Source organism: Pelodiscus sinensis, chromosome 9 (genome assembly GCF_049634645.1).
Source record: "Pelodiscus sinensis isolate JC-2024 chromosome 9, ASM4963464v1, whole genome shotgun sequence".
In the NCBI taxonomy this organism is placed as follows: domain Eukaryota; kingdom Metazoa; phylum Chordata; order Testudines; family Trionychidae; genus Pelodiscus; species Pelodiscus sinensis.
In genome coordinates this window covers 14,993,871-15,005,362 of record NC_134719.1, presented here as the reverse complement: position 1 = coordinate 15,005,362, position 11,492 = coordinate 14,993,871, and the positions used below count along the sequence as shown (strand labels likewise).

The following is an 11,492-nucleotide window of genomic DNA, read 5'->3' as shown; positions in this document are numbered from 1 at the left end:
ATTGGATATTAGGAAAAACTATTTTACTAGGAGGGTAGTGAAGCATTGGAATGGGTTACCTAGGGAAGTAGTGGAGTCTCCATCCCTAGAGGTGTTTAAGTCTCGGCTTGACAAAACCCTGGCCGGGTTGATTTAGATGGGATTGGTCCTGCCTAGAGTGGAGGGCTGGACTTGACGACCTTCTGAGGTCTCTTCCAGTTCTATGATTCTATGATAAGGGGATGGTTGGATGAAATAACATGATCTTGGTAACTAATTGACCATTCATTATAGGGAACTTTCTGGGTGTCTGGCTGGTGAGTCTTACCCACATGCTCAGGGTTTAGCTGATCGCCATATTTGGGGTCAGGAAGGATTTTTCCTCCAGGGTAGATTGGCAGAGGCCCTGGAGGTTTTTCGCCTTCCTCTGTAGCATTGGGCACAGATCACAGCTGAAGGACTCTCTGCATGTTGGGGCCTTCAAAGTATTTGAAGGCTTCAATATCTGAGACATAGGTGAGAGGATTATTCTAAGAGGGGTGGGCGAGATTCTGTGGCCTGCGCTGTGCAGGGGGTCAGACTAGATGATCATAATGGTCCCTTCTGACCTTAAAGTCTATGAGTCTATGAGTCTAAGCAAAATAAATAAATAAAAAATAAATAAAAAATGTAAAAAACCCTGCATGGCCCCTTCAAGAAAAGAGGCTGGTCTCTGCCTCTCCTACCAGGATACCAGCGGCCATTTTCTCTCCCTGCTCTGGACCAGACTGCTCCCCTGCAGAACCAGGTAAGTGGGGAAGGGCGTGGGCAGGCTGGGCCTGGTTGCTGAGTGTGTGTAGGGTTGCCAGGTGTCCGGTATTGTCCCAGAGAGTCCGGTATTTTCACTTCCGTGAAAGCAGCACCCCTTCCCCCCACCACACACAGTGGATGTCCCCTTGAGGAATGTGGGGACAGATGTGGCACAGGGCACCAAAGTAGGTGGGGACAGTCCTCATTCTATCCAGACAATCTGCTGACTTGAAGGTCAAATTAGCTGTGACAGCTGTAACACCCTACCCGGCAATGGGGTAACTTATGGCCTCAGTGGTCTCACACAGCCCACCAGAACATTTCAACACAGTCTCCGAATGGCTGTTCTATTACCATTTTCTCAGCACATTTGCCTTATTTTAGTTAGTTTACACAAGTGTATCCCTGAACTGAGACTCTTGTCTGGCAACATCCGTGGTCCAGAAGGACCACGGATGTTTCTGGACCAGACAGCCCCAGTGTCAGGAACCCAGTGCCAGGAGGGCTGGCAGCTGACAGAAGCATGGCTGGCGCTGGCATCTTGCAGCTTGGCAGCCAGGAGTGGCGGGAGGTCTGCCTTAGCAACCCCCCTGCACCACTGACCAAGAGCCGGTCCATGTAAGCCCTCATGCCCTAGCCCTGATACCTCCAAAGCAAGAGCCTCCTCCCACACCTCAACACTCTCATCCTCAGTCCCTCTGTGAAGCCCACACTTTAGTCCATGGTTGAGCAAGATGCATCTCACAGGCCGCTTCCATCCCGCCACGTCACCGGATCGGGTTCGCAGACCATTCTGCAGGGACCCTCAGTCACACGGCAGCTGCTGTTTTAAGCGGAGGACTGCTCTGTGTTAGGGATGTTACATTTAGATTATTTGGCTATTTGAATAGTCGATGCAATTTGCATCGACTATTTGATTAGTGAATAAGGGCGCCTACACCTTTTAAGTGTAGCAACAGACCAAGGGCTATTGCTACACTTCACTGGCAAAAGTGCTTCGTGGAACATGGGGCGAGCTGGGTACTTAACCAGTCCCTGAATGACCTTGTACTCCTCAGGGCATTTCAAAGCAACAGAGCCACAGGGAGCCCAGAATCAGCAGGGGAGTACCCAGCTGACCCTGGGCTCCATGCAGCGTTGCCACTTTGAAACGCCGCATGCAGCCCGGGCCCAGCCATGGATTTGGGCTCCACATGGTGTTTGAAAGCATCAGACCCCGGGTTCCATGTGACGCTGCTGCTTTGAAGCTTCCCCTCCTCTTTCCCACCCCCTGGCTGCCTCTTAATGATAGAGGCAGCAAGGGGTGGGGGAAGCAACTGGTCGAGTAGTTGAGTAGTTGTTCACATTCCTACTCCATGTGGCTCTGTCTTCTGGAGGGAGGGGGAAGCTTCATGTGATCGCCCCACCCCCAGCCCAATCCTCAGCTTCTATAAATTGGGAACAACCAGCCAAAAGGATTTGAGAGATTGGCCGAGGGGATGGGGTAAGCAGAAACCTCTCTCCCTCTCTTGGGGCTTGGAGTCACATGGAGGGAGCTGCCTGCAGTTTCAAGTGGTCTGGGGCTGCATCAGGCAGGGAGCCCAGCCTGCCTTGGGTGTGCTGCAGGGCTGCTGGCCAGCAGACGCATAGGTAAGTTCCTCCCAGCCAAAGCCTCCTCAGGGATCCCGAGCCTCCTGCACTTCAACTCCCTGCCCCAGTGTCAGCCGACGGTCAGGGCAGTGAGTGGTGTGTGTGTGTGTGTGTGTTATACACCCGAGACTTCAACTGCTGAGACCGGGGTCCCTTCGCAGCAGGCAACCTGGAGGAGGTTGACGGGCACCCTGACAAGTTCATAGGGAGAGCTTATTACACCTCAGATTTTTACTGATCGGATACACGATCCCTTTGCAGCGTGCAGCCTGGAGAAGCTGAGAGATGCCCCAACGGATCTGTCCCCTGGAAGCGACACGATCCAACACTCAAGCTCTCCCTATACCTGTCCCTTATGACCAGCTGAAGTTCTTTTAAATTGTGCTTGGTTCTGTTACAGCAACTGAAGGAGTCAGGTTAAAGCTTAAACAGTTACTATTTTATTGTTACAGGGTAAACTTAGTTAAATGCTACTACTGTGTTACAGATAACACAGCTACTACAAAGGACAGGACAAAAATTACACTAATAAGTCACTTACAGGTACCATGAAACCCTTTTGGTTCTCTGAGCTCTTATTAAATGCATGCAAAATAGACACCTAGCAGGTATATATTCTCACCCCTGCATTCCAGACATGGCGTGGCCAGTGTCTGCCTCTCAATCCCTCGGAAAGAAGTAGGGCGAGGTTGGGCGTCCCACAGACCTCAGGAGACAATCAATATCTGCCAGCAGGTATAGATGATTGGAGCACAAATGGGGTGGGCTACTAAGCCCCTCTTTATACCCCTTGGGTCATGTAGGCTTCTTTCTGGTCTCAAGTGGCCAATTAGGAAAAATGGTTTTGAACACCAAGTTTCCCACGAAGGGTGCAAAGCATAATTCACACCTGGGAAAATGCAGACAGTGGGCACCTCTGGTATGTGATGGGCGAAGATTCCTCTCCTGAGACAGTGCAGGCGTGTCAATTACTGGTACTAGCCATCAGGACGGCGGGAGGCCCTGGGTCGGTAGCTAACCCATTTACTGTCTGGTTTCTGTTTATGGTAGAGTCAGGGACAGGCAGCACACCTGCGTTCCCAGGGCATCAAAGGCTGACTGCCTTTCTCTTGCTCTTGGGGGGGGGGGGGGTCAGAAACCAAGATGGGATTCATGTCTGGTTACACCCAGGTCACCATCCAAACCCTCTGCACCTCCCTGCCCCAGGTCACAACTCCCTCACAGACCATATCCCCTCCTATACCTCTTCCCCAGGCCAGATTCTCTCCTGCATCCAGACTCCCTCCCTGACCCTACACACCAATCCCCCGACCCAGGTCACAACCCCTCTTCATCCAAACTCCCTCTCAGATCTCACACTCTCTCCGGCACCCCAGTCCCTTACTCTATGTGCCCTTCTGCACCCAACCTCATCCTACACCCCCACAGATAAATGAAGCCCTTGACCACTTTGCAACATCTAGGAGTGGCCCCCGCCAAAAGTGATGCCCACTCTTGTAATAGAGAATGGGGGAGATGAGAACGGTGTTTTCAAAACATACTGGAAGAAGATCTTTTGCATTCCTGACTACTGGATTTGTAGACAATCTGGTTCTATTCGATATTTTTCACGATAAAGAAAGGGGGAGGAGAGAATCTGTAAATGGTTTTTTTTAAACAGCTGGGTGAAAATGAGAAATGAGGAAAAATTTGACAGATCTTTGCTGATGAGTTTAAGGAACCACAATGGGGGGGCCTAGCAGAGTTTCTGGGTTAAGACTCTGGCATGGGAAGCTCTTGTGTATCTGTTTCAAGTTGTTTTCATCTGGCTTCTAACCTTTGTCCTCCTTTGGCACCAGCAGCAGGAGGGTGGGGCTGTGCCCGCTGCAACCGGGTTTCCCTCTGCCCCGTCACACTTCCCTCTTTCAGCTGCAGGTGCACAGCTGGCTAAGGAAGATGTCGCTGCAGGCTGCCCCTGGGTTACTGTGGCTCTGGCAGATTGTGCCCTTTCAGACACTGGCCGTGTTCTTGGGCCTGTTCCTGCTGATTTCTGATGTCATGAAAAGGAGACGACCGAGGAATTTCCCTCCGGGACCTTTGATCCTGCCCTTCCTGGGCAACCTACTCCACATGGATGTCAAACGGCCTCTTATCGCCATTGAGAAGGTAAGCGGGGGAGGGGAGCAAGCACAGGGAGTGCTGTCTGCAAGAGTGCTGGAGACATGGCCGGCCCGAGCCATTTTGGCACCTCGGGCCCAGGCACGCGGTGCCACAACAGGGAGCACATTGCGTGCACGGGCCCACCCCTGAGGCCTTCCCCCGGTGCGCACGGCGCATGCTCTGCCCGACCTAGCCATTGGCGCACATCCCAGGGCCCATCGCCGGGGTGCATGGTGCATACGCTGCTCAGCGCGGCCCGCTCACCACTGCTGGTGTGCAGTGCCTAGCTGTGCAGGGCCCAGTGGCCGTGGGGGGAAAGGCGCTGGAGGCCGGCGCCGCGGGAGTGGGCGGGGGGGCAGCTTTGTGGTAGCTGGGTGTATGGCACCTGATGGCAGCTATAAGAGATGACGCACGCCCCTTACGTCTGCCATCAGGCGCCACCCATCGTTTAGCGCTCTGGGCAGCTACCGGTCTTGCCCACCCCTTAGCCTGGCCCTGGGTCAGGCCCTCAGCTGTGCCTGAGGAATGTTTGGCACAGCTCATGGCAGCAGCTTTGTACACTGCCAGGGCCTCAGGGTTCTCCTGGTGCCACGCTAGCCCTTGTCCTAAATGAGAGCCCATTCTAGATGTTCTGAATTGCACCAGCTCCTAGCTGTCCCATGTGCAGTTCCAGACGCCAGCTATCCAGGATCACCAGAGCACGGGGACACCTCTGGTCATGCTCCTTTTCCCTCTGTCATGTGCAGAAGGTGAGGGCCCCAGTTGTGGATTCCTTTCCATGGGTGGGTATTTAATTAATCACGTAGTCCTCAGAATTTTTATCAACGACGTGATTACTCGACGGAGGAAGGCGTTTAGTCCTGGCTTGTACCAGGTCTGGGAGCTCATCCCACTCAGCAGCTCTGCAGTTGATTTGTAGTAAGAGCCGGGTGGGCTCCTATACATTTAAACTGCAGAGCAACAGCAGGGTTTGCTCCTGGTGCCAGTGTGAGCCGGGACTGGGCTCGGCTTCCTCATGCTGGATCCAGGAGTCTCAGCCTGCTGGGTGTCCCAGTGGGGAGCTCGGCCCACCATGGGCAGAGCCTGCTTCGCAGAAGCCTCCCTTTTCCTCTCCCTCTCCTCCATCCCCTGCGCTTCTGCCTCTGATAGACGGAGTGGGGAGGGAGAAGGAAATGCAGCGGAGACAGTGCTCAGTGGTTAGGAGGCAGTCAGTGGGGAGTTGTGACTATACAGGAGGCTTGCACTGTGTGCAGAAGGTTGGGCACTTTGATGAGCAGGCCCGTAAACATTTACCATGTGAAAAGAGGCTCATAAAAAGTAACTAAGTATAGGGCAGACTGAGACTTGGAAGGGATCCGTGTACGGTATGAGGTTGGTGCTCATCAGGGTTGGAGGATTTCACAAGGAACTAGATGGGGCAGGAGCTTGCAAGAATGACAAGGAGTCTTCAGTGACAATGCAAAACAGCTTGTAGTAATTTACTTACATGGCTTTGAATGAGTTTCCCAATAATTAAGAGTCAGTAAAAACTTGTAAGGCACATAGGGAGTTGGGCCAGAGGTAGAACCGCGCTGGCAAGTGAGGAAGGATGTGATGGAGAGGTGAAGTAATCAGAGTTACAAAGTAAATTATGAAGCCTAAAGGAGTTTAGAACATTATTTGTGAATGTCATCTCCTTTCAAGCACTAGGATGGGTTCCCTTCACATAAACTCTGTGGAAGTCAGCAATTTGTTTTGTGCAGCTTTCAGCCACACCCTCTGAGTGCCCCAGGGAGCTAGGTAGTGTATTGTGAGGTGGGTGTAGGCTTCTGACGGAACTAGAGGGTGTTTTGTTTAAACCAGTATGTTTGAGTTTTTTCACTATATCGGAACAAAGTATCTGCAGTCTATAATGCGACCAGTCAGGAACATGTCTGCTCTGCTTACCACAGAGTAGGCCAATTGTCAATAGCTATTATTTCTTAAAAAAAAAAAAAAAAAAAAAAAAAACCTCTTAAAAAACAATGTATAGTCTAGTACCAACTTAAAGACAAAACATGTAGATGGTATCATGAGCTTTCGTGGCTCTGACCCATTTCTTCAGTTGAAACATTATTATTAATTTATTTTATTTACAGGCAGGCCTGTTTTATGTTGACATCCCATAGGAAACACCACAGGGCAGTCATTGTCCTTAGATATGCTTATTTTACTGTTGTCTCATTCCCCTCCCCATATCTATAAAGATTTTAATTTCTATGCTTCATTCCCCTGTTCTGTCCTATTGTGAGCTCTCTCGGGCTGGCTTTTGAATCATGCTTGAACAGGCAGGCCCTTCCTTGCTATTGTAATACAAATTAGTAGGAGTAGCAGTACAATAATAAAAGTAAGAAGTCATCACCTGAGCTCTAGTTCGGGTTATCATACAAAATATACATGAATTAATGCACATGCTCTAATTTTTCCAGCTTGCTGAAAAATATGGCAACATTTTCAGCACGCAGATGGGTAGCATGACACTTGTTTTTGTAAATGGATTCCAACTGGTGAAGGAAGTGCTTGTCCATCAGGGCGATGACTTTCTTGATCGACCACAAATTCCGGCTATCCATGAATTCTTCAAGACATTTGGTGAGTTTTCTTCCATTATTTCTCACTCACCGTTTCTGAAAATGAAGGCCCTGATTCTGCAAATGGGTTACACTTTATGTGTATGAACTGAAGTCCGTGCTACGGTAATATCTTAGGACCAGATCCTCAAAGGTGTTTAGGTGTCTATCACAGGGTTGATATGCCAGTCACTCTTTTGGGGTTGGGATCAGGCTGCGTTATAGCCTGTGCTTGCCTCTCTAGGGATGCCCCCAGTCTCGGGGCTGCATGGCCCTGTTGTCTAAGTCAGTGATACGATGCCTGCAATAAGGGCAGCCAGAGTCAATCATATGGACCCCTGCCATCAGGACAGTGCAGCATAGAGCCCAGAGTCAATAGTGTTAGTAAGCAAGGCCACAAGTTTTGAGGTGACAGGGTGGGAATCATGCCTGCCCTCTCCACCAGATTCTGAACCCAAGGCAGGTTTCCTACCAAACCTCACTGAGCTTGTCTCTAGTTCTTCATCACCAAGTTTCCCTGGTCACCTTCTACCCGACTCTTTGCAGTTCACTATTTCTGGGTCTCCACAGTAACTCCCTTCTCTGTGGCATCTCAAGTCTGTGTGTAGGGGTCCATCTCCGGCTGTCTAGACTCCACATCCTGCACTGAGGGCAGCTCTCCCACAAGAGTCAAGAGGACACTTCCTTCCTCATCAGCCCAGACTGAGCTGTTCTGCTGCCTTTTATATCCTTTCTCCAGCTGGAGCATGCCCAGTGGAGCTGAGGGGGTGTGGCCTCCTCAGCCAAGAGAGAAAAGTTAACCCCTGTTATACCAGTGCAAGGTTTATACACCCTATCCCAGTGCCTGACTACTAGAGGAATCAATTGGAGTTAGACACCTAAATACCTTTGAGAATCTGGGCCTTAATAACTTGACTCGATTTTGCAAATATTTACACATGTTCTCATGTCTCTGTAGTGGGGCACTATTTGAAAACATGGGAAGCCTTGTAGGAGGGATGACTGGATCCAAGTTCAACTGGTCACTGGGGACAAATAATGACTAAAGGGTGAGAGGTGCTGGTCACAATATCAAAACAAGGGAACCAGATGGGAACACTGAGCAAAGAACCTTGGACAGTGCCCCCTGCTCCTCAAAGTTGTCGATGGAGCCAGTGAACTCTGCCCGGTTGCGTGAAATCAAGGAGGAACGAAAGTAGGCCCCACAGTTGCAGAGCACCCTCTCATCCAACATCCTCCTCCTGGTGGTGTAGATGGCGGCTTTTGCCAGGGCCAGGAGAAGGTTGACAAGGAGGTCCCGCGACTTTGAGGGATGGGATGTGCATAAATAAAAATATGAAGAGGAGTGGGCAGAAGTGCAGCCAGAACCTCAGTAAGAGTTTCTGGAGGAGCCGGAACAGGTTCTGCAACCTGGCACATTCCAGATACACATGCCACAAAAGGGGCAGGTATCTGGGTTAGGGCTGAATCACATCAAGTACACGCCCATGCTCACAGCTCTTTGAAGGAGCCTCCAACTGATGTCCCCGATGGGCTGCGGAATTAGGGTGGAATATACGCTGGTGCATCGAGGTTCCCCACCCTCCACAGGTCTTAAATAGTCCCACCATTTGATGTCAGGGAGAGACACGAGGGTGAGGAAATGCAGAGTGTGGAGCACAAGCGTCTATAGATTGTTCTCTTGGCGCGGCTCGGAAGCTGACCAGCTACAAATCTTGCAGCCATCTTGGAGTCCAGGGATGGGATGGCCAGGGGGGCCCGCAGAACAGGGGCCCGATAACGATAGATGGATGGTTTGCAGGAAGGGAGGGGCGGGGCGTACCTTCTCGCAGGGCTCGCTGCAGGAAGTCAAGAGCAGGCCACGACAAAATCGCCTTCACCTCCTGGAGTAGCCACAGGGGGAGTGGAGGGATGGAGAGCCCCATGCACTGAGTGAGCGCTCGAGGATCCACCCAGTCCCCCCCATTGTAGTCCAGGAGGTCTCTGACCTTGGTGGTTTCTGCCAGAATCAGCCTCGAGCACACCGAAGGAGACTCTGCCACCTGCACACACAAGGCTGGATTGTGGAGCAGGGGCTCCGCGAGGAGGTCTATTCCTTCTGAGGCCTCAATGGACCTTGCTGCCGAGAACAGCTTCCAGGTCTGGAGGAGTTCCTGGTAGAATTCCAGAAGCTCTGAAAGGTCTCGCAGAAGACCCCCCCCCCCCCCCCGGGTGAATAAAAAAGAGCAGCCGGTCATATCGGAGCCCTCGGCGGCAGCGGAGGAAGGTGCACCCCAAAGTGATCCATGCCGGACTACCTGCACTAAAGAGGAGTCTCTGCAGGACCTGGAGACAGAAACTGGTACAGCAGCTGGGCATCCAGCTCCAGCAGCTCCAGGAGCTCTGACGGCAGGATCTCCAGCAGCTGACTGGCCCCTGGTCTCAACCCAAAGGGCCACCATTGGGACTGGCTGGACAACCATCCAGCCCCGCTGGATCTGTTCAGCTCCTGAGAAGGGGGCCTGAAAGCAATCCTGAGATTTGCACCAGGGAGATGGACTGTCTGGCTACCAAAGACCTTACGGGCCTGGGATCTCGTACCCCAACACCCAGGCCCAGAGCCCGCGGCCCCACGCCTTCTATGGTGCCCAAGTCCAGGGCAATGCTGTGGGCCGGACCCCTCCTAGCAGAAAGCCAGGGCAGTGAGCTGCCACCTCCAAGCTGATTCCAGAAAGGGGGCTGCCTGGAAGAGGGCTACAGCTATAGGCAGCTCTGCCAGGCAGAGACCTACATTCTTCCTATTAAGCCGGCGGAATTTGTGTCCCGGCCCAAGGGAAAATGCCAGGGGTGGCAGCCCTCCTCGACTCGGGCTGCAAACAGACCTGCATTCACCAGAAACAAACTACAGGACTATGTAGTACTTTAAAGACTAACAAGATGGTTTATTAGATGATGAGCTTTCGCAGGCCAGACCCACTTCCTCAGATCAAATAGTGGAAGAAAATAGTCACAACCATATACAGAAGGGGGATGCGGGGGGGGGGGGGAAATGTCTCTGAGCTAATGGTATTAGAGGTGAGGAAAGGTAAATGTCTGTGAGCTAATGGTATTAGAGGTGATAATTGGGGAAGCTATATATGTAATGGGTAAGATACCCAGAGTCTTTGTTGAGACCCATGCATAGAGTGTCGAATTTTAGCATGAATGACAGTTCAGAGGATTCTCTTTCAAGTGCAGATTTAAAAGGCTTCTGAAGCAGGATACAGGTAATTAAGTCGTTGAGACAGTGTCCTTTCTGGTTGAAATGGCAAGAAACTGTTTTTTCTTTGTGATCCTGTCTAATATCTGTTTTGTGGGCATTGATCCTTTGGCGAAGTGTCTGAGACGTTTGTCCAATATACAAAGCAGACGGACACTTTCGGCACATGATAGCATAAATTATATTTCTGGATGCGCAGGAATATGTATTCTTGATCTTATAACTCACTTGGTTAGGCCCAATAATGGTATCAGCAGAGTGAATATGTGGACAAAGCTGGCAATGGGGTTTGTTGTAAGGGAAGGTACCAGGGTTGGTATTAGTGTGGTATGTCCTGTGGTTGTTGGTAAGAATCGTCTTGAGGTTAGGTAGTTGACTATAGGAGACTATGGGTCTGTCTCCCAGAGCCTCTTGGAGTTTAGTATCCTGTTCCAATATAGGCTGTAGTTTATTGATAATGTGTTGGACAGGTTTAAGTTGGGGGCTGTAGGTGATGACAAGTGGTGTTCTATTGTTGGTTTTCTTGGGTCTGTCTTGAAGTAGATGGTTTCTAGGTATTCGTCTGGCTCTTTCAACTTGCTTTTTTGTTTCTCCGGGTGGGTAGTTGAGGTTTATAAATGCTTGGTAGAGATCCTGAAGTTTCTGGTCTCTGTCAGTGGGGGTATGTCTACACTACAAAGTTAGTTCGAACTAACGGATGTTAGTTCGAACTAACTTTCATAGGCGCTTAGTTCGAACTAGGTAAACCTCATTCCACGAGGATTAAGCCTAGTTCGAACTTACTAGTTTGAATTAAGGGGTGTGTAGCCCCTTAATTTGAACTAATGGGAGGCTAGCCCATCCCAGCTTTCCCTGGTGGCCACTCTGGCCAACACCAGGGAAACTCTACTGCCCCCCTCCCGGCCCCGGAGCCCTTAAAGGGGCACGGGCTGGCTAGGGGGTTTGTGCCAGTTGCAAGGCTGCCAGCACCCGTGCCAGCACACCCAGCAGCTGACACCCCATGAGCCAGCCACCCGATTCCACCCAGCCTTCCCCCTCTTCCCGGGACCAGCCTGGCGGCTCCCAGGTGACTGCCCGGGGCCACAAGAGGCAGGCACCCGCGTGGTCTAGTGCGGAGATCGTGGACCTCA

The 11,492-nt window shown here is 51.2% G+C and overlaps 1 protein-coding gene across 1 annotated transcript in view; it reads left to right on the top strand.

Moving 5' to 3' along the window:
• The window catches only part of LOC102443662 (cytochrome P450 2J2-like), a 31,831-nt gene continuing 20,339 nt past the window's right edge, over positions 1–11,492 (top strand). The window contains exons 1-2 of the mRNA XM_075936105.1: positions 1–4,542; positions 6,984–7,146. Coding sequence (XP_075792220.1) covers positions 4,333–4,542; positions 6,984–7,146 — 373 coding nt within the window. The 5' untranslated portion in view covers positions 1–4,332. The remainder of the gene's footprint in view (positions 4,543–6,983; positions 7,147–11,492) is intronic.